At 35.2% G+C, this 23,018-nt stretch overlaps 3 protein-coding genes across 7 annotated transcripts; 2 read left to right on the top strand and 1 right to left on the bottom strand.

Moving 5' to 3' along the window:
- Positions 1-4,343: 4,343 nt before the first annotated feature.
- LOC113730679 (probable aspartyl aminopeptidase) lies at positions 4,344-13,324 on the bottom strand. Of its 4 annotated transcripts, none has more exons than XM_027255534.2 (11): positions 12,856-13,324; positions 12,685-12,772; positions 11,656-11,791; positions 10,790-11,062; positions 9,681-9,828; positions 9,104-9,343; positions 8,283-8,415; positions 7,021-7,202; positions 6,047-6,159; positions 4,947-5,599; positions 4,344-4,751 (listed from the first exon to the last, which is right to left on the bottom strand). In XM_027255534.2, the coding sequence occupies exons 1-10, from the start codon at positions 13,072-13,074 to the stop codon at positions 5,491-5,493; spliced, it is 1,641 nt and encodes a 546-aa protein (XP_027111335.1). In that variant the 5' UTR covers positions 13,075-13,324; the 3' UTR covers positions 4,344-4,751; positions 4,947-5,490. The 4 variants fall into 4 exon arrangements, with proteins under 4 accessions (XP_027111335.1, XP_071934792.1, XP_071934791.1 ...); XM_072078691.1 differs by having other exon boundaries at positions 13,155-13,309; XM_072078690.1 differs by lacking the exon at positions 12,685-12,772 and having other exon boundaries at positions 12,840-13,310.
- Positions 13,325-14,421: 1,097 nt separating this feature from the next.
- Positions 14,422-15,592, top strand: LOC140036619 (uncharacterized). Its single transcript, XM_072078689.1, has one exon. It carries the CDS (start codon positions 14,585-14,587, stop codon positions 15,338-15,340), a length of 756 nt encoding a protein of 251 aa, XP_071934790.1. The 5' UTR covers positions 14,422-14,584; the 3' UTR covers positions 15,341-15,592.
- Positions 15,593-18,904: 3,312 nt separating this feature from the next.
- On the top strand, positions 18,905-22,906 carry LOC140036618 (probable sodium/metabolite cotransporter BASS4, chloroplastic). 2 transcript variants are annotated; one of them, XM_072078687.1, is made up of 8 exons: positions 18,905-19,342; positions 19,433-19,526; positions 19,852-19,959; positions 20,127-20,194; positions 20,551-20,629; positions 21,002-21,060; positions 21,216-21,284; positions 22,087-22,906. In XM_072078687.1, the coding sequence occupies exons 1-8, from the start codon at positions 19,130-19,132 to the stop codon at positions 22,345-22,347; spliced, it is 951 nt and encodes a 316-aa protein (XP_071934788.1). In that variant the 5' UTR covers positions 18,905-19,129; the 3' UTR covers positions 22,348-22,906. The 2 variants fall into 2 exon arrangements, with proteins under 2 accessions (XP_071934788.1, XP_071934789.1); XM_072078688.1 differs by lacking the exon at positions 21,216-21,284.
- Positions 22,907-23,018: the final 112 nt, after the last annotated feature.

The following is a 23,018-nucleotide window of genomic DNA, read 5'->3' as shown; positions in this document are numbered from 1 at the left end:
TCTTACCATGTACATAAAGTTGACCCTTTTGTAATTAGTGAGGTTGGTCCAATTGTTAGGAAAGGGTTCCAGAATTCTCTCCCTTGCCAGTTTCAAGGCTCGAATCTTGAACTGACAATTGGGAGTGGGAAGATTATGGGAAAGGGTGGGAGGCAAAAAAACAAAAAATTGATTATACCATTTTGTGAAATAAGGGGCCTGTTTGGAACCTGAGTTTTTTGGGAGTTTGTCTAAAACTTTACTGTAGTGCACTGTAGAAGTTTTTGAAAAAATTTTGTAGAAGTTTTTGTAAGGTGAAAAATTTTTTTGTAGAAGTTTTTGAAATGTTACTGTAGACGTTTTTTGGATTATTTTTAGAGGTATTTTTAAAACATATTTTTGAGTATTTTATAATTTATAATTTATAATTTTTATATTTTTAAACATTTATGCATTTATAATACATTTATAAATATTTAGAAATAAATATATTTATATATTTATATAAAAATATATAAATGTATTATATTATATATAATACGTAATATACATATATTTATAAATGTATAAATATATAATTAATATAAATGTATAAATTATAAATGAATATTATATAAATGTATAAATTATAAGTTATAAATGTATATGATGATTATGTATAAATGTATTAATATAATTAATATAAATGTATAAATGTATTAATATTATGTATAAATGTATAATTAATATTGTTTATAATTTATAATTTTTATTGTTTAAATATTTATATGCATTTATAATACATTTATAAATATTTATAAATAAATATATTTATATATTTATATATTTATATAAAAATATATAAATGTATTATATTATATATAATACATATACTTATAAATGTATAAATGTATATATTATAAATAAATATTATATAAATGTATAAATTATAATTTATAAATATATATGATGATTATGTATAACTGTATTAATATAAATGTATAAATGTATTAATATTATGTATAAATGTATAATTAATATTGTTTATAATTTATAATTTTTATTGTTTAAATATTTATATATATTTATGCATTTATAATACATTTATAAATAAATATATTTATATAGGTATATAAAAATATATAAATGTATTATATTATATATAATACATAATATAAATATATTTACAAATGTAATAATTGTATATTATTATAAATGAATATATTATAAATATATAAATATATAATATTATGTATTAATGTATTAATATAATTAATATAAATGTATAAATGTATTAGTATTATGTATAAATGTATAATTAATATTGTGTGTTAATATTATGTATAAATGTATTATATTATACATAATACATAATATAATTGTATATAAATATACATAAATATATATACATAAATGTGTAATATATATAATATGTATTATATATATGAAATATATAATATTTATATTTATATAAATGTATAATTACATATTTATATTAATATTAATTTATATGGTATATTATATTTATATAAATATATAAAAATATATTTTAAATAAAATAAAATATTTATAATATGTTTAAATAAATATATAAATATATAATATATATAATAAATTTTTGAGGGTGAGGGACTCAAAAATTCAAAATTTTTTTTTGAGGTTACCGGCGGCACCGGAATAAGTGACCGGCGCCGAGAGAGGTGGTGGAGGCGGTGTCTGGTGTGATGGGTTGGGTGAGGGAGGAAGAAAAGTTTTTGAGAAATTTTTTGTGTATAGATTTTTGAAGTGTGTAGGTAAAAAACTTTGAAAATTTTTTGGGGTTCCTGTAGCAAAAGTTGTTAAAAAACTAGTAATTAAAAAACTTGGTAAAAAACTAGGGTGCCAAACAACTCAAAGGTTAGAGAAGGGTTTTTGGAGTCCTTTTTGTTATTAGTTTTAGGATTCAAATTTTAAATCGATTCTTAGAGTTCTTCTTGTTTTCAAATTCAGAGTTCAAATTTTTGGTCTAACAATTGGAGATGGGAAAAGGATAGGGAGAATGTAGGGGGTTTGAATTTTGGGCCTGATAATTGGAGATAGGAAATGTGTTAAAATAGATGGAAGGTTGAAAAAAAAAAAAGTTCTAACAGGTTAATTACACTTTGTACTGCTGAACTATTTTTGAATTGTACTTCGCGCTCTAAACTTTAAAGAATTTAGCATTTAGCTACCTTGAACTATTAATTTGTAGTAAAATTTTTAAGCGAATCGACTCCGGTGGAAAAAATAGCGACGTGCCCAATACATCTTCCCTGTTGAAGTGAACTTCCAAATATATCCATCCTGTAGGCGTCCTGGAATTCACTTTCCATTTCACACTTTTTCATTAGGACTCTCCTTCTCCCTCGAAAGTAGGATTCTACCTTCAATCACTTCATCGATCGCCTCTTCTCCTCCGTTCGCCAAGGCTTCATCAACATCACTCCTCTTCTGAACTCTTGGACAGTACGAGTCCTTGGTCCAAAGCGGCCTCATATCTGAAAGTTTTTGGCTGTTATTTGCACCCAGCCATGGTGCTTGTAGAATTTTCGAGAATCTGTGCCTGGATGAATTAAGGCCTTCTAACGCAGGTTTGCTCTCGTTCCTGGATGAATTAAGCCGCATTCGCAACCGTAATGTCTAGTTAGTACTTAGTAGTAGGATTTGATCCTACTTCTTCTAAGTTCTATTCACCTCCGCTATCAGTGTTGGGAATTCTTAAATTTTTAGTCAAGGAGCTTAGTAATCGACAATCCTACTGTGGTATTTGTTGGTTGAAATATGATAGGATGCCTCCAATTTGGCGACAAAAATTTTCATAGATTTTGCCTTAGAATGGTGGCTTGGTAGCCGCACTTGGGTTTTCTGGTTTTGTAACTTTATTCGTTTGCGTGTTGAAGTCATTATTATTAATTTGTTCCACCCAATATTCAATTTGTCAATCATTGTGAGTTCCTACTATTTGCTTGAAGCCATAATAGTCAAGCATACAGTTTTATAGTTAGTTTGGAGAAAGGGATTAACTTTGCTTGGATTTCTACTTTCTCGTGCGTGTGCTTGAGAGACAAGAAAGAACCATGCGACGACGACTTTCTGATTCAAAAAAAAAAATGTAATGACTTTCACCGGCCATAAATCACGTTTCCCTCTGACCTGATGACAAGGGCATTTTGGGGACACAAAAAATGAAGGGATGAAATCGTCTTTTAATAGCTCCATCACCATGGCCGAGTGTAGTCTGTTTTCAATTGCTTGATTGCTGGTAAATTGTAGTGTACTGCAAAAAAATGAGTAGTTTAAAGTAGTTAAGTGCTAGAACTCACAAAACTTCAGGGTGCAAAGTGCAATCCCAAAATATTTCAGGGGTGCAAAGTACAATTAACCCTAACTTAAATAAAGATTCTAGAATTTTTCTAACCATATACATAAAGTTAGACCCTTTTGCGCCAAAAAAAAAAAAGGAATTATGTTTGGATAGGAGGTTATTTGAAATCATTACTACATTACTTTTTGTGTTGTAATGTATGTGAAATAAAACTAAAAAAAAAATGATTGAAAATTGTGTTTATGATGTAAGCAAAACAAAATTTTAATTTTTTTTTTTTGGGCAAATCTTGCTAACCAAACATACTCATATTAACTTTTGATAACTTCAACGTAGATTCTAAATATGTGCGTAATTGCTATGGGTCGGTCATAAGATTTTTAAATCCATTCGCATTAAAGATAATTCAGCCCATGGGATCTGAATTTACTCGTTTTGGCTTCTCTCCTAATTCTTACTACCAAATAAAATAAAATAAAATAAAATAAAAACTCAGCGGCACCTTGGCAAAAATGGCGTGATAATGGCCGAGAAAGCGTGACTAATTTGGTCGCTTGTGGACATAATTCTCATCAACTCCAGCCCACTTTGCCCTCAGCTTTATTTCATGAATTACCCCCAAAAAGATGCTCTCTTCAGCTGTCCCCTGCCCTCAACTCCTTGCTTCTACATGTTTTTCTTCCGCCCAAAAACAGCAGAATTTGCCGTTTTCCATCATTCATTCTAACAATAATAATTTCTTGCCTGCCCAACTACATCCCAAGTGTCTTTTTGTTTCTTTCCCCGAATTTGCTCTTCTCAGGAGTTCACAATCATTGCCTAAATGCAAGTCTCACGTGTGATGCTATTTAAAGCAGAATATCTTCCAGATATGAAAAAATTATTTCTCAATTTGATGTCACGACTAATGTCCATCCTAACACATTCCCCTTGCATCAAAAGTGCAAAACTGGGGCTTTACAGATAGGTGACTGTTGTTTTGCGAGAGATGATCTTCTTGAAGTTTTTTTGCATTCCGTTTGGTATAAATAGAGGGATATGATGAGCTACCAATGCAAATTTATACCAAGCCTCCTCATTACGATCTCCAAAATCATATAAAGCATAAGTACCTTTAACACCACCTCATCCACTGCAATCTAGCTCAAATACAGGGTAAGAAGTTGTTCCCCTTGGAACCCAACTTCCCAGCAAATGTCATCATTGTATATTTCTTGCCTTGTTATTTTATCATACGTGCTGATAAAGAGTCGGAATCATTGCCTCCTCCTCTTACTTCAGCATTTTGTTGATAACAAAAAGAGCAAAGGATGCGACACATTCATTCTATCCATTTTATTCCCATAGGATTTTCTTGCACATACTTGACTGTTTCATTGCATTACTCACCATGTTCTCTGATAGAGACTGAATCAAATTGTGCCGCCCTTATCTCACTGTAGTCTTCAACCTGTGAAACATAGATTTTCAATATTTTCTACACGTAAAAATTTGACAGAAATAAAGATCATATGCATCTGATTAGCAATAAAAACTTTCACTTCTCTGCTTTCTTCCCCTATTACAAGAATTTTCCTTTTACCTTTTTCTTTTTTTCGGCCCTTCTATCTAATTCGCTCTTTAACTATTATTGTTCTGCACATACCTTTATCAGTTCATCATGGAAAAAGAAAATGCTAATCTCTTCTGGGAGAACTGCCGCATCATGCTTGAGAATGAGAAGCTGAGGAAGAAAGCCAAAGAGCTCAGGCAGGAGAACGAGCTTTTACATGAGGAGATGAAGCTATGCCGTGAAGCTGATCATCCCAGTCCCCAAACTGGGGCTGAAAATAATGCTGGGACAAGTTCTTCCGCAAATAAAAGAAACTCCAAGAACTCTGAACAGAAGAAAATTTGAATGGGTCCGTTCCTTTCCAGAAGAGTTTAGTGATGTCTTTCACCCGTTCTGCCTGCTTGGGAGTAGTATTTACTACCCCACACATTACCTACTTTGTCAATTGGAGTCATCTGTCCATCTTTCTTACAATAGCAGTTTCCTTTCATGCGGAACTATGAAGTTTATGTAGCTATAATCTCTTTTCAGAAAGCATTTACTTTTCAAGAAAATTCAATCACACACACACACACACACTCTCTCTCTCTCTCTGGTAAGAGACAAATAAGGAAAAAGTGAAGCAACCCCCACCAGGCTACTTATCGACATTCAGCTTCCTGTCAATGCTAGAGAATGTCTGGTAAAACGCCCTAAAGTGCTTGTATGCAAAGTCCACATCTTCCTTCCCACATATCTCTCTAACACTGCATGAATTACAGGGAGATAAAAATCACAAACAACTATTAGAAACCACTTTTCCACCTAACGGATATGCATGAGGCCAAATCAATTATACCAAGATTTTCATGAAGCTCATAAGATGAAAAGGGTTGGAATCGTCACATTATAGGATACTACCAAAGAGTGCACTCAGTTCCATGCAATGAGATTGAAATTAATCATCTAGCTATCATATAAGTCATCTTGTAGGACATGGTGCAATCCCCATCACCAATGCATGAAATAATGCATCTTTGCTTTTGGCATGATAATTCTAGATACTGACAATGAATACAGTACGGAGTTAATGAAATTCCACTTCTTAGACTTCTCAAATAGTTTCGTTTCCTTTGCACATTCAAGCAAACTATATGAAGACTTGCATTTCGTGTCTAAAGCTATTGCACAAATTAAATAATTAGCTTTGCTACCTGTGCATGGATAACTGAGCAATGCCACAATCAACAGTGCGAATTCCAACACCGGAAGCAAGTATAGGACCAATAGTGGATCCACAGCCCATATCATTTCTCACCACAAATTCCTATGAAGTGATGGAACAGAGATACTCAATTAGTTTCAGCACTGATATCAATGTCCAGAAAGAAATGAAGAAGGTTGATCACTGGAATCACATAGTAAATTTTACAAATAAAACAATAATTTGCAGCAAAATTATCCAACAAGTCCACACGATACATATAAGGTATAATTTCCATACAGCAGGGACAAACAAAATCAAGGGGTGGAAGGAAAATGACAAGGAAAAGAAAGCCTGTTTGGTAAATAAAAATGAGAAAAACGGATAGTTGCATCAATGGTCAAGGCGGGGCAACATGTTTTGCACATTAGAAAAAGATTCAGACAATTACATAAGAATGTAGAGTTTGTGGGCTACTAGTGTATAGATTACTTTTGTTTGAGCAACTTAAAACACTTCATTGTCTGTAATTTCATTAACAAAACAAGTGGTATCTGATGAGCAAAGGCCATCAAATAAAAGTTAAAATAAGACCGTAATTCAAAGTAGGATCTGTTAAATCTGCCAAATGAAGCTATCTATCATATCTTAGCAACTTGAAAAAGGCACCCTTCCATAACACCTTTTCTGAAAAAACTCCAAGAAAATCAACAAGTCACACTCTATTTCTTTTCATTCTGTTAGCCATATACATTTCCATTCATTTTCTGCATCTCTTGTACCACAACTAGCGTTGCAGATGTCCAAAGAGTGAGACATCATCTATTTAGTCCAGCATGTAATTGCGCTCCAGTACCAAAACAGATACAGGGTGGAAATTTATTTGTACCATCACAAAAAGAACAAATTTTGAAAAGGCAGAAGTAAATCAGAAACTTCAGTGTGTACTCATAATCTTCCTTCAGTATTGATGACCGCGTTCACCTGAGTTGGAAGGTTATTCATTTTTGCAACTTCTTTAAAAAGAAATGCTGTAACTCCACTTGTAGCATAGCGTTGGTTGGCGTTATGCTTGATAACTAGTCCCTTTTGCAGTTCTGGACGGTGGTGCTCTTCATGCTTGTCCATAAAATTTGGATGAACTCGATGAGCCATGTCAGCAGACACTAGCACAAAAGACAGAAGGCTTGTCTGAGTTCGAAATTTAATTATCAACAGGGAGAAAATTTGATTGTATCAAAAGCTGAAAAGATTTTAAAATGCTTATATATTTCCTCGTTACCTTTTTAATTTTCAAAGACAAGTAAATGAGACAGCATTCTTCGAGTCACCAATTACGGCTAGCTACTTTTAATTTCAAAAATTTTCAGTTTAAATGCTACACAATTTTTAATTTTTCATAAGACTTGACAAAAAGAACCCCCAAAAAAAGTCCATGTTTAAGAGGCTAAATGTATCCCTTCCTAAGCAAGGAAGTAAAGTTAAAGCATGCACATTAAACACCAATTGTATGCTAGCACACTAGTCAATGAAGCATACCATTCTGTCAGGGCCCAATTTGTTCGCGGATGGAATGAATTGGCCAAGTCATACCAGGATAAATTTTACCGAGATAACTCATCCTTGGATTTTTCACCTCAACTAACGTTTTCTGAAGTTTGGTTAGTAATAGATTATTCATGGGACATCCAATGGAAATTGCAACATTATGTCCGCTAAACATAAATTGATTCAATAGTTACCAAATGAATTCGAAATGTCAACAGGGTTATTTTATCCCATGAGCTAGGGAGTAATTTGGTTAAATGGGAAGATTGGTTCCTGTGTAAGAAAGCAACCAAACAAGGTACAGCATGGGATCAATAATTCTATCCTATGTCATCCCATGAACCAAATGGACACTAACGGTACAGGTACACTGCACCATATCAGTGAAACAGTAATAGATGGACATCCCTTCAGAAGCTCCAAAGGGAAACAGTAACACCTATCGTCCTCTGATGCTACATCTACAGTACCACTATTGCATTGTGTATATATCTATTTATGATGCTGCACAGGGACATCAAGCAGTTAGTCATTCTCTTAATTTCTAAAATGCTTCAACATTTTTGGCCAGAAATGGATTGGCAAGAGGCTCAAAGCTTGATTCAAGAAATTAATCTGAAAGATTCGAGTAAAATCAGATTATATGCCGAAAAAAGAGACATCTGCAGCAAAACAGGCTAAACCGAATGGAAATGTACCCAAAAAGGAACAGCGAATTGCACGTGCAAAACTGCTTTCTCTAACATAGTGGAGATCTAAACAATCAGTTATTCGTCTCATGGCTTCAAACATAGTTGGTGCACCAGCTCCCTGATATGAATCTGAGCCCACCTACAGAGCACAAACTAGTCAACATTAAAATCCACTGTCTTAAAAAATAGCTGGAAAAAGATGAAGAATTTGTACATGTGGGCCCTTCCATGAAATTCAAAGATCAAGTGAAGTGCACATGACGAGTTGCACTGAAGCATTACACAAGCAACATGATAATTAATTAACAAAATGGAACAACTGAGTAACAGGAAAATTGGGATTGGGTAACAACAAATACATTCACATATTAATTGCAAGTAACACCAGTTGCAGTCAATCACTCATTTCTCTAATTAGGCAGGAAAGATAAACAGAAAATGTATCATCATCTGTGCTAAACCAGTAATATCATAGTTTGTGGTTAGGTGATGACATCAGAAATGACAGCAGCGACCACGTGAAATTAGGTGAGTTAAAGCAAATATGTAGTCAGCAAACTGTTATAAAGTCTGACTCAATTTCATGAACACTGCAAGAAGCTTAGAGTCTCAAACGTGTACATAATAGACAAATCCATAGACTTGAAGAAGAAGAGATCATGCAATCTACCTGCGAGTCTAGGGCATATGAATTGTGTATATAGTGCACAAAAGATAAATGTGCTCAAAGATAGTAATTCAACTTTCAGAATAATGCCTCAGAGTAGCCAAATATAAGAACAAACTCGGGAAATTACATCTCCCATTATTGCTACACAAGGCAATACCTCTTCATTATCAAAAAGAGCAACCATACGAATCGCACGCTCATCTGACAAATCTTTGGGTGACGCACAAGAATCAACAAGAGCTCGCAGTGCACAAAAGCTTGAAGCAAGATTATCCAGTCTTCCAGAAAATATGAACTCATTGTTCACACCTCCAAGACAGCTAGGTTGAGTATCACAAACATTCAACTCAATACTAATGATGTCATCAATGTTACAGGCCAGCTCATCTGACAAGATCTGTAAATGACAGAAACGTAAAAGAAACAATAAAAATTTAACATCCACAAGCACCACAAACTTACCTAGAATTTAAGTCATCCTTCTCCTAAATCAGGACATTTTATTTGCATTAGAGGAAGCCTAAGAGTTATAAGAAGGAAATTTGCATGCTGGTTCTAATGACAGTAAGCATTTGGGGAAAAAAATGAGGTTTTACAATAAAAGACTTGCAACAGAATTTCATTTTTTTCATAATCCAGGGTTTCTCCTAAAAGTCTTTTAAACAGTGTAGGCGCCTCTTGCTGCTGAAAGTAGCCAAGCAAATATTCAATATAGCCAGCAAACAAAGAGTTACCTGCAGTAGCTGTTGATGGTGAGCATCTTTTGAAGATGACATATTAATTTTATCTTTGGTCTCAGCAGATGCATTATCCACTTTTTTTGCCAATAGTGGAATGAGATGTGTCTCAAGGTTGGGCTTAAACCCATCCTTGTTCACTGTACTAATGAACCATAAAATCCAAAAACATAATAAACCAAATATGAGCAAAATGCTTCAAAATGAGCAAGCAAAACATCACAAAAGGACTAAGACTTTGTAATATGATTGTCATATGATGAGACAGTGAACTATGAAAAAGGCCCCTACAAACTTCAACTGGATACATTTATGCTAGCCTACAAAACAATTAAGACAGAGGCTCCACAAAAAAGCTAAGACTTTGCATTTATGATACATGACATATGGAACTAGTTTCTTTTTCCATGAAGTACACAGCACACAACAATGCATCATGGAATGTGCACCAACTAATTTGTGAAATTGCCCATTACCTGTGAAATTGAACCAAGAGCTTTGTACAACAGCAAAATTAAAATTAGTCACTGGTTTTGCCAAAAGAGTAAGATATCACTAGAATAAATTATGAGAATTTCTTTCTTATTTTTGATAGATTTATCCATATATTGTTTTACTAGTTTACATGAGCTATTATGGATGCTTCCTATTGCAGGATGAAATTCATGTATGTGACATAATCAAATGTTATAAAACACTAATATCCATAAGTTTCATGTAAATTACAGGTTAGAGAATATATAGAGAATATATCGTCCTCAAAAGCCAGTAATGAATGCCAAAGTTATTGCTATAACAAAGAGAGAAGTTTTACATGCCAAAGCTCATTAAAACCACATTCCGCACTCTAATCCAAAGGTAATAAAATACACAAAGCATGATTTGATACTGAGGTGAATATTAAACTTCAATTAATCCCAGACTAAATGAGTGATTCTAAATCTTATAACTATGCAAAGCACATAAACATTTCAAATAGCTACTCAACCCCCAGAAACCAAAGTAAACTTTTGTAAACATTCATTTAAAATGAGAGAAAGACAGAGAGACCGTGTGTGTATGTGTACAAAAAATATCCATTAACAGTTTTATGAACTATGACAAACCGGTCAAGATGAATGGCTAATGTAGGCACTCGTAGAATAGGTCTTTTAATTTTAACAAGCTTATGCAGAAAACAGCCATTGTCGGCTCTAACGATGACCCTTCCAGCAACACTTAGGTCTCTATCAAACCAAGTATGCCATAGACCGCTGCCATAAGTTTGCACATTAACCATAAGATAGCCGGATTTGCTTGAGGCAGAATTTGGCTTCAGTTTGAGACATGGACTGTCAGTGTGAGCAGCAATTATATGAAAACCGTTCCCATTGGAATACCTGCAACATATTTTTATAAACTGCGTTGTTGAGCGAAGAAATGGAAGCAAAGATTTTCAAGGCCATATCCTGCTGGTTTAAATCTTTAGAAGAACCACTGATAAGTGAGTGAGTAAAGGTACTTCTTTGCACTGGAAAGAAATAAATATGGCTAGTTGGATCTAAATAAGGCAAACGGAAAATGTACTATCTAGAAAGAAATTTTAAAAAAACGGTAGATTCTATGCATCATACCTCCTTTTTTTGAATAAATGCAACATATACTAAAATTACCGGTTATCCTTACTTTATCGAATGTTAAAACTATCCCATTTATCATATGAAACATTCATTGTGATAAAGAAAAAGTTAAAAAAATTACTTAAATATTAAGTAATGCATGATCATCTCAAATTGTAGCGAGTGTTCACTATCTTTCCCCAATGCCAAATGCAACCAGAGAGAACATAATCCAGCTAAAAAAGTTCAAGTCCCACATTGTCATTTACAAGTTGAAATCCACTAATTTATTGCAATAAAGAAAAAGATTGAAATCTATTTAAATTTATTATGTAATGTCACATCACATCAAATTGTAGCAAATTTTCACTCACTTTTCCCCAATGGCAAATGCAACCAAAGAGGACATATTCCGGGTAAAAAAGTAGCGCCCACCAGGCTTCAAGTCCCACTCATCATTCTCATTTAGAAGATGAAATCCAGCAGCAAGTAGTTGCCGTTTTGCTTCAGCTGCCAAAAGGGTAAATAGCAAGTTAAAACAAGTTTTGCTTCAGACTGTCTTCTATCATATGTTGCATATAGCATATGTAAGAATTCAAATCTCGATGTGCTCTTACTTATGCTTTGTAGGTATAGAGTCAAAAGCATGTCAGTTGTGTAGAATGAATTCCTCATCTGTATTCACTTAGGGAAATTTTCTTAGCTCTAACTTTTCCTTCATATAGTTTTGAATCAACATTTGTTTGGCAGATAGGTAGATAAAAATCTATTTGTCCAACTGCAATGCACCAATCGATGAGGGCAAAAAGGAAAACCAGAACAGCAGCAAGCGAAGGTGCTGCTGTTTTATGCTCTAGCAGCAACCTTCCCACCAAGAAAATATTCTCATTCTTGTATCAAAAGAGAAAGCCTAGTCATTCATCACTTCTTTTTTAGTATAATTTGGTTGCATGTTCTAACCTCACTGGCCATAGCATTTACCAAACCATCGTTCAGTAGTGTTCCAATGGCCTAATTCTCCAACGTTCATTCTTTCTCCCACCATATAACATTTTCTAGGCTAATTGGACTTGTCATTGAGGTCTAGTATAATTCTCTATGCTTTTTCCTCCGACGTAAAAATTGCTACTTAATGCCGAGCCACTATCTAAAGATAATTTCTATGTATCCAGACACAATACTAGCACGTTATTCAAGTAAACTTGTTCAGTATTGATGCTTTACTTTTTAGAAAAAGCACTAAATATCAACATAAGTCCCCAAAGATTCGAACTCTGAAGACTAGTCAATGCTACGCACGTTAATTACTTCGATGTAACTAAAAATAAATTTGAAACCTTGAGCTGTAACTAAATATAAGCAAAATGCAGGAGGCTCGTTAATAGGTTGCTTATTGAATATACCAGTGGCATGAAATTGAGTCCAGGACTCGTTGAGATAATCCAATAAATCACCAACTATTGACCCACCCGATTCGCTACTGGAATGACTCTGCCATTGGGATTGAGTATATCAACATAAATAATTGAACAAATGATAGAAGGATCAGAAAGAATACGGCAGGTAAAAGTGACCTCGAGGGAGCCGCCGGCGGAGGATGAGTGGGAGGAGCTGGAGCAGAGAGGTGGAGTGAGAGAGGACAGTCGACGGAAGCGAGTGTTGCTGCGCTTGAGTGTGGAGGGAATTGGCAGAGAAGAGCGAGGGAATTTTGAGAAGAGGGTTGATGGTTTGAAGAAAGGGGATGGATGGAGAACTTGGACTTGGAAACGAGCAATTGCGGCTGCAGTCGGCATGAGGGGGAAGAGTCGTTTGGTTTACCTCCGCCGGGGCTGCTACACAGCTATGGGACTAACGTCGGTTTTCTCTACCATACCTTCTCAACGACAGGGATGATGTGGAAGGAGACAGTTTAGGAGAAACCACATTCGAATTCCCATCTTTCTGAATATTACAGATTAGCCCAGGTTCCTTTTTCCACTCTTCTGCTGAAGGTACAAACTAATGATCCATACTGGCCATGTGCGTGATACAAGTTTTCCATATATAACACCGCATGTTTATGATAGTTAAAGCTTATAAAGACTATGCATGGATGTAGAAATTCAAAAGAGGTTGACTATATATATATATATATATATATACACATATATATACATCTATAGTACGTTAGATTTATAATATACATGTAAAAAATGATAGGAAATGCATTTTGATTAGTTCAGTGATATTTTGGGTTAAGAAAATAATTTAGTACCCTACACTAGCACAAGCATATAGTTTAGTGATATTTGGCGCAATTTGCTTTATTATCAATGTAGAAAAAAATTAATCATATATATATAATAGTAATAGCTAAAAGAGTGTGCATATATATAAGAGTTCGAGAGAGGTTCATGAATAGCAACAATATTTATTGCATGAGCAACAATTAGTGCTATCACACTAGTATGTAAAATTGACAAAAGAAGCGAGTCTTATGTATCAACAAAAGTTAGCAGATTGGTCAAGAAAAAATACTTTTGTTCAATTGGAAGATTTTTCTATGACAAAAGTATCAATTTTAATTGGATTATAAGATTAACTTTCAATCTCCGATAAAAAAAAGCTAAAGAATCTTAAAATATTTGGAAATGGAATAAATAAGAAGAAAGAGTTGAAATCAAGTAATGAGTGAAAAAAAAGTGTCTCTATTGGAAATTGCATTGTAATTCTCTTGTTATGTTAAAAGTTACAAATCAAAGTTTTTTGGCAGGCAAGTTTTTTTTTCAAGTTCGTCTGCTACAAGTTTTTTAAAAATTTTAGTTACAGTAACTTCAAAAAATTTCTCAAAGTTTTTAAACTATACACTTCAAAATTTTCAAAAATTTACATACTTCAAAAATTTTTTAAAAACTTCTACAATAAGCTACAGTAAAATTTTAGACAAACACTCAAAAAACTCACTTGCCAAACGGGGCATTTATGTATTTTAAACTTTTAAATGTATGTGACTCTGTGTTATGTACATGAGCACATACAGTACAGGGGAGGAAAGTTCAATATTAGAAAATCTAAAAGGTGCATGTGAATATTTTAGAAATTTGGGAGGATTACGTTGAAATTATCATCCCCACGAACAAACGGTAGAAGTCAGCAAGACTTAATGGAGAAGGTCAGTGTGCTCGAATGACGAGTATCCCCAAATACTACTACTGTAACCGGGCATAACTTTATTCAACAAAATTTTGTAACACCAATCAGTTCTGTTTATCCAATTTTTTTGGAAAAAGACGAAAAAGGAAAGAATCAACAGATCTCCGATCCATGGCGAAGGACTTCAACGTGCCACCGGTAGTATTTCCCTCCGGGGGAAACCCCGGTACTGGGATAGGCCCCGGCCCCCAGCAACGTCGTCCATCGGCTCCGTTTCAGCCTCCGAGATCTGCAAACCCTAACATCCCTTTCATGTCTTTCGACGTGTCCTCTGCCCCGTCTTCCACTGCCTTCTCTACCCCTCAATTCGCTCCCACCACCATCGGAGGCGGTGGAATGGGATTCGAAGACGAGGCACCTCTCCTTGAAGAACTCGGCATCAACACTAAACAAATTTATCAAAAAACCATCTCAATCCTCAATCCTTTCCGGGTAAGAGCCGATCTCCACGACGACGCGGATCTCTCCGGTCCGTTTTTGTTCCTTATGGCGTTCGGGCTATTTCAGTTGCTAGCTGGAAAGCTCCACTTCGGGATCATATTGGGGTGGGTTACAGTGGCGGCTTTGTTTCTTTACGTGGTGTTCAATATGCTCGCTGGGCGAAACGGGAATCTGGATTTGTACAGGTGTCTTAGCCTGATTGGATATTGTATGTTGCCGATTGTGATTTCATCGGCAATTTCACTGTTTGTGCCCCAGGGCGGGATGTTGATTATGGTAATATCTGGGTTTTTTGTTATATGGTCGACCAGGGTTTGCACTAGGTTGCTGGTGGAGCTGGCTTCTTACGGGGACGAGCATCGGGGATTGATTGCGTACGCTTGTTTCTTGATTTACGCTCTATTTTCTCTGCTGGTGATGTTTTGAAGTGCTCAAATGAATTGTAACTCAGATGGCGTGTTTAGTGTTACTTGTAGATTAGTTTTTTGTTACTGATTGGTTAACATTTAGGTACGGGGGTATTTTTGGTTGCTTTATGTTTTTAGAAACCTGAGTTCTTTACATAAAGAGGGTAGACTGGTGAATAGAGTAGTGGATGGTTGATATGAAGTGTTAAGGGCACTGTTCTTTTCTGTTGGAAATATTATAGAATGCTGCGCTTTTAGAAGTGTTTCTTCAGATTCCTGAGGTTTTGTTCCAAATGTACCTATTTCTAGTTATAATTTGGTGATTCTGATGTGGTAATGGATACTTGACATGGATGCTCATAGCTTGCGGGGCTTAATGATTTTCAAAGGACGATGGATTTTAGACAGCGATTATGTTTCTTTTTGTTCCCTCGGATATTGTCTAACCTAGGTATATGCTTATAAAGCTGTATATTTCAGTTCTATGGATGCTTCAATTAAAGATTGGTTATCGTGATGGTGATCAGTACCAGCAAGAAGAAGAAAGGAAAAGCAAGTGGCTTTGATGAATATAGTATGCATTTGACAACACACCACTGGTTCTGCTTCTCTTTTCTTCTTTAAAATAATCAGCCATTTTAAGTGTTGAACTTTGATTAGATGAATAAAATGCTGAGAACTTATTCATTACTGATGCTTAGCCATTGTTCCTTTCTTTATGGGGTTTTCTTTCCTTTTCATCATTCCCATTTTTATTTTCCAAAGCAACAGTTGACTGCTGTACTCTCTTGAAAACTAGAAATACTAAGAGGGAGTTTTGGCATGCTTGGAAGAATGCATAAAAACGTCTAAGTGAATTTGTTTTATTTATTTTCTTTAAGATAGTTTCAATTTTTGTCTGGCGCTGGACAAAGCTATTATCATGATGTTCTTTTCTTCACTATTTAGGTAGACCTTGGTTGTTTACTGAATGGACAGATATTATACTGAATAGAGAGTAGTTCTATTGTCTAGAGTAAATACAATTCTCTTCTTCTGCTGGGAAATGCTATTGTTTAGTTGTTCTTTGAAGTCGTATATTTTGGGAATCTCTGTTCAATCTGAGTAGACAGTTTCCACCGTCATCCTTTTGGAAAAAAAAAAAAATTTGGGATTGTGGCTAATGGATGAAGAAGTTTTCTAGGATTAGGTGCCTCAAAAGGAGAAGAAATAATTTGCCACACTCCTGCTTCTCATGCTTTTTTTTTCCAATTACTATCTGCATGTATGTATATTGCTTCAAATGCTTGATGGTTAAGGACTGTCCTAGGAAATGTCTGATGAACAACCCAAGTTGCTTTCGTGGGACTTTCTTGTTTTTGAATTTTGACTCTCTGAATTTTTTGACCGGAAGTTTGCTTTTATGTTTCTCATTCACATCTGGTGCTAAATTTTAAGGCTTAAATCTTCTGCCTCCTGTTCTGTATCAGATTGTGGTGTAGATTTCTGTCTAGATATTACAGGATTAGTATCAGTAATAGACTGATGGTTATGCCTTGCTTCCTGCTTGCACATCCTTGGTACGTTTTATGTTTAGATTAGCCTTTCTTTTATTGGATGGAAATATCTTAATGTGCCAATCTTCATGAGTTATCTTCCAGGTTGACAAATGTTGATAGTTTAATTGGATTTCTAAGAAAAACTATATGGCCATAAGATTAGCGTAGTGTGAAGAAACATCAGCATTCTTGGTTTCCTCTCCTTCACTTTTGGAACAAGTACTTGGGGTTTTTTAGATATGCTTTGCTGTGTAAACTACTGGGAGGATATTCAGAAACAGTTTAAGGTCATATACAAAGAGTTATTATATTTGCACCTTGGAGTTGATCTTTGACAGTTAGCAACTTTAAGCATTTCACTCTGGAGTTACTGCAAGGAGGTTGTCATAAGTAACATGATTAGAAAGTTTTCAGTGAGGAAATAATTACCCTGATATGCTTCTCCCTCCATCTACTTTGTTACTTCTTTTCCATCTAATTTGAGTTAGAACGGCCGCTACCTACGTATTCATAAACTAGCGCTCTTAATTCCTGTGGTCTCTATCTTTACTTCTTGAGTGCCAAACTAGTGACTTCTGTATGCTTTGCATCTGAAGTTGTGGAGTTGCATAACACGTGGGTTTCATCTTTTCTGTCTCGAGTGTAACGAATGCTCTTATTTTCATGCTTTGACATGCGTGCATGTTGTAATGGTGTTGCATGTATTATGAATCACAATGTTAATCTTATGCTTTGACAGGCGCACAAATTGTGTTGGTGTTGCATATATTCTGGATGGATTCGGTTAATCTCTAATTTTAATTTATCCTTTGGTGCTTAAATTCTTTTTGCTGGTGTGGATTTGGTACTCTCTTGAAGGCAGAGGAACTTGATTCTTTCTCTAAAAGTAAGAGCGCATTTTTTTCCCCTCTGGGTTTGTTCACCTGGATTTACGTTGGCAACGGGATCTTGTGCTGAGTTCTATTATTACATAATGACGCATACAACTGGAAAACTTCATAGCTGGGTGGCTCGGAACTTATGATCATATGCATATGCATATGCTAGCGAGGTCATACTGAAGCAAATTTCCGCGTTACTGCTATTTACGCGTGTTGTATTTCGAGGAAACTCCTGGTTATGGTTTCTGAAAGGCGATGTCTAATTTGCTCAAGGGTACTCCTTTTAGACCAATGCCGTCACCCCAACCCAAGTGATGACTCGACACAAAATGGTTTTGTCTTATATATGCCATCAAAGTGGCAAATGGGGGTGGAAATTTGTCAGTTGCAAGTGTTGAGAACAATAATTTGTATGAACTGAATTTAGTGAAAAATTATCATCACAGGAGTCAAAGCCCAGGAGAAGAGAGGAGTAGAGAAGGAAATAATTCTCACCCACAAGTAAACCCACTGCCTTGAATATTTGTGAGGAAAGATATTTCTTTCCTCCCCCCAGCCCACTCCAACCTCCTGCTGTCAACTCAAAGTAAGTCTTAGGTTATTCTCTGTTTTTCTTAAAAAGCATGAATATTAAGCGGCTGTTCAATACTTTATCAAAATCATACCGCCGAGCTAGCTGTGACGGTTCATCAGGCATAAAGTAGCACAAAAGCAAGATCACATACTCCGTCTCCTGTGAAAGGAAAAAGTGGTTTCCAAAGAATCTCACAAAACGAGTTTGTGAAAAATTGCCATCATGTTTTGGTCCAAAGCCATTTTCATCGTAAAGTCATTTTCTACAAAAACCTGCTTGGTCCAAAGTTGATTTTCCTTTCGATAAGATGAATGCGAAGAAAAAATAAAAAAGGACTCGCTGGATACTCTAATCTTTTTTTTTTTTTGTTGCAACGATATAATTCCTATAACCTAATTTAGGAGAGAGAGGGAGAAGACTCGATGTGCATAAAAATTTCATCGAAGATGGCCAATGAAAATTGTTACGTATTATAACAATTCTTGGTGGTGACCACTGGGACCAAAGGCCCAGTGGCTCGCTGGATACTCTAGTCCAAAGTCTTTCATCCTAAAGGCTAAAGTCAATTTAAAATAGGGACTTGCTTGGTCCAACTCTGTGTTTAGTAGTTGAGGACGGACCCGACTCTACTCGACTGAACCTGCTTAGATATCAATCGGGTGGGTCAGGATAATCTCTCTCACATACGCAAACGAAAAAACGCTTGGCTATCGCGTCGGAACCACTGACACCCAGGTCCGCCGCTTCTTCTTATACTCTCCCTCTCAATTCCATTTCACCTGGAATTGCTGTGCCGTTGTTTGCGTTCAATCGTGATGGCGGGAACACTTCAAACTCTAAGCCTCAAATCGCCGGCCATCACATCTCCGCCTGGCCATCGTCGGCGCGTGCAATCCCCGATTACTTCCTTCTCACCCTCTGGCAGCCGGAATTTAAGTGGAGGTGGCAATTCGTGTGATGTTCACTTTATCCACCTCCCCATTTCAAGCAAATCTATCAGAGCAAGTAGTAGTAGTCTCTCCCATCAGGTTTACTTTCGACTATCTAATTCTTGTAATGCGTACTTTTTCCTCTGCATTATATAACAAAAAATGAGTAAATTGTTGAATTTGATTTAGGGAGATGGAAGTAAAGAGCAACTTCCACAAGTGAAAGCTGGCAATTGGACAAAATCATTGTTGAAATTCGCGTCCAATAATTTTCTTCCATTAGGCAAGTTTATGAACTAAGTTTTATGCTTGTAATTAACTTTGCCTGGTGCGAATATGGTAATGCTTATGAGTTTCCCTTCTCTGAAATGAAAATTGCTAATTGCACACCTCTAGTTCTTATGATGCTTTTATCTGTAACAGATAATGACATCTTGCATGTGAGTCCAAGTTGTTTCAGTAATACTCTTCTTTTTTTAATTGGCTGATCGAACAATTCTGTGTTTGATAACATTGCCATTTGTAGTTGGACAAAAAATGATCTACTTACTTGACTTGTAGCTCAAAAAATGAGGAGCTAATATATCTGTTTTTCTTGTAATTTGCAGCTCTTATCGGTGGAGTAGCATTAGGACTTGCAAATCCTACACCTGGTTGTATTGCTGATAGACTATATCTATCAAGGTTTAGCAGTTTTGGGATATTTGTAATTTCAGGTACTTTGTGCTTGTTTATCGCTTTTTATGTTCTTTTTACTAAGGGGAACTGGAGAGAGCAGGATGAAAACCCCCAGCCCAGTGGGGTTGAATGCTCTGCTAGTCCCACTGGTCATTGCGTTATAAAACTTCAAAATATGTATTTCCTTATGTTTTTTCCAAAACAGGATTGACACTGCGTTCTGATGAAATTGGTGCCGCTGCTGAAGCTTGGCAAGTTGGACTATTTGGGCTTGTATGACCCTGAATACTTATGAGCCATTTTTTGTTTTTGTAGGTTCATTTCTCTTAAATAATTCAATTTGTCTTTATTCTTTCATCTTGTATTTCTATCGGGGAACAGGATGTTAACTTGCCGAAATGGAAAAGAAACAATCCATTATATGCGGAGGAATTTGGAACTTATATATTGCTCTTTTCTTTTGCTTCTTCTCGATTAATAAGATTCACGTTACTACTTATTAATCCACTTATTTTGGATCTGTTCTCTTCTTATGTCACAGTTTTAAGGTTCATATGGCAGATCAAATTCTGTTCAACATTTGTATTTCTATGGGATTGAACTCCTTTTTTTAATTTTTCCCAATGCAGGCTTCAATTTTGTTTTTCACTCCATTTTTTTCAAAGGTTATATTACTACTTAAGCTCCAACCACAGGAATTTGTTACAGGTTTGATAAGTTGCCTTGCTTTTAGGATTCTATTTTCCTTCCACAGTTTTTTGTCGTTATTCACAATGTGTTTCTTTACATCTCTTGTATGTTGACAAAATCAAAGTTCTTCACCTAAATCCTTAGTTGTGTCCTGTAAAGTGAACTTGATTTTCTTGGTCTTTTGTCCCTTATTCCCAGTTACCTATAGCTATAGTAGAAAAAAGTAATGCTCTTGAATTGTTTTTCTTGTTCTCCCATTGGTAGCATTACTACCTAGTGAGTTTTTTTATTTAATTGGCGTGCTATAAGCATCTTAAATTAAATCCCTTTCTGTTTAACTGTTCTGTTATTTCTTTGGTAAAAATATGACTATTCTTTTTTTTTTTTTAGGACTGGCCATATTTTGCTGTATGCCAACAACATTATCAAGTGGAATAGCACTGACTCGGGTGTGTTGAATGTCATCAGTCTCCTTGTACAGTCTGCTCTTAGTAATTATACAGGATAATAAAGGAACCCAAATAAATAAATAAATAAATAAAGGAAGAGAAAAATAAAAATATGTTTGCAAAATCTGACTTCAGGTTTATATTGCTAAATGCAGCTGGCTGGTGGGAATTCTGCCCTTGCTCTTGCAATGACAGTTATATCAAATCTTTTAGGAATTTTAATTGTAAGTTTTATCATTGTGATCGTGGGATCCTGAAACAATTTTTCTTTATGTTTAAAGAGTAGTATCATCTTGAATTTTATTGGTATTGTCACTGATTTTCAAGGTATATCCTAATTTTTTTCTGAAATTTAGCTACATTATGCCTTTTGAAGTTTGTTGACTTAATAAGTCATAGATAATTATCTTCTAGCTTGATATTTAATCAATTTTGATGTTTTCTCTTCCCCTCTTTGAGTATTCTCACTCATGGTGGCAGGATGAACAAAAAGCCACCATGGCACAAAACTATGTTGTATTCACAAGGGAAATGTAGTCAGTTCTACTTATATCCCTTTGTCTTGTGGTTTTACATGGTTTCATTGGCATTTAAAAGAGGCTAACAGAAAATACACGTAGAGTATATTTTAGCTATATAATTATTTATAATGTTCCATCATTGATTAAAATGACAAAAAGTTGAAACATCAGGTTTTTGTTGTTTCCTGTTTCAATGTAGACACTTATACAAATTACTTTTTTTTATAAATTTCTTTTAACAGTTTTCATGTTCTTGAGATTTTCTACATTTTCCGAGTCTCTCACTTTGTTATAATTTGCTATGTCTCCATATTTCTTAAATAAAAAGCTATCATTTTATCAAAATTATGAATTTTCACATACTGGGTAGTCTTTCACAAGAGCCATCACTTTGTAGTGCATCTGAACCGTTTCGTGTATGTTTTGATTTCTTGTGGATAAACTTTGTTCTATGCTTATGTTTTATCAGCTTAAAATGTACCGACTCTAACTTATTATATATCAGATTCCGTTTTCCATCTCAAAATTCATAGCTTCTGGAGTCGGTGTATCTGTTCCGACTGAGCAGTTGTTCAGAAGCCTGATTCTCACACTTCTTGTTCCTCTCATTTTAGGAAAGGTAAATAAATCTTCAGATACTGCACAGCATGGATTCATGTTTAACAAGAGATACCCGTGTGATACTATTTCTGGAGAAGTATTTTTCCTTCAATTTGGGATTGATACATTCTTCCTTTGGAGGAGTTGGACATGGATTTTACTTTGAAATATTAGCATAATTTTTTAGCTTGGTTGATCCACTCGAATCGATTATTTTCTGATATAAGGTTGAACATGAGAGATCATGATGGATTTTGCTATGCGCTTATAGTCTAACAGGTGTATTATGAAGCTCCTTTCGTATTATGTTTGTGAGATTCAGCTATCTATTATGTTTGGAAACCACTTGTTTTTCCTTTCAGAGAAGACGGATTATGTGATCTTGCTTTTGTGCTTCTCTATGCCTGATGAATCGTCACAACTAGCTTGGTGGTAGGATTTTGATAACGTCTTGAACAGCCACTTAATATTCATGCATTTTAAGAAAAATAGAATAACTTGAGGCTTACTTTGAGGGGAGGAGGTTGGAAGGGGTTGGGGGAGGAGAGAATATCTTTCCTCACAAATATTCAAGCCAGTGGGTTTGCTAGTGGGTGAGATTTATTTTCCCCCCTCCTCTACTTTTGGGCTTTGGCTTTTGTGATTGTTAGATACTTGCTACTGTTGAATTGTCAATTGTTAGACATATACAAATGGCATCAGGTTGCTTCAGAATTGACCCTTTTTTTCGCAAAATGGCGTGATAATGGCCGAGAAAGCGTGACTAATTTGGTCGCTTGTGGACATAATTCTCATCAACTCCAGCCCACTTTGCCCTCAGCTTTATTTCATGAATTA

This window comes from Coffea arabica, chromosome 2e (assembly GCF_036785885.1).
Source record: "Coffea arabica cultivar ET-39 chromosome 2e, Coffea Arabica ET-39 HiFi, whole genome shotgun sequence".
NCBI lineage: Eukaryota > Viridiplantae > Streptophyta > Magnoliopsida > Gentianales > Rubiaceae > Coffea > Coffea arabica.
Note: the sequence above shows the minus strand (reverse complement) of the source record. Positions and strands in the feature narration are given on the sequence as shown.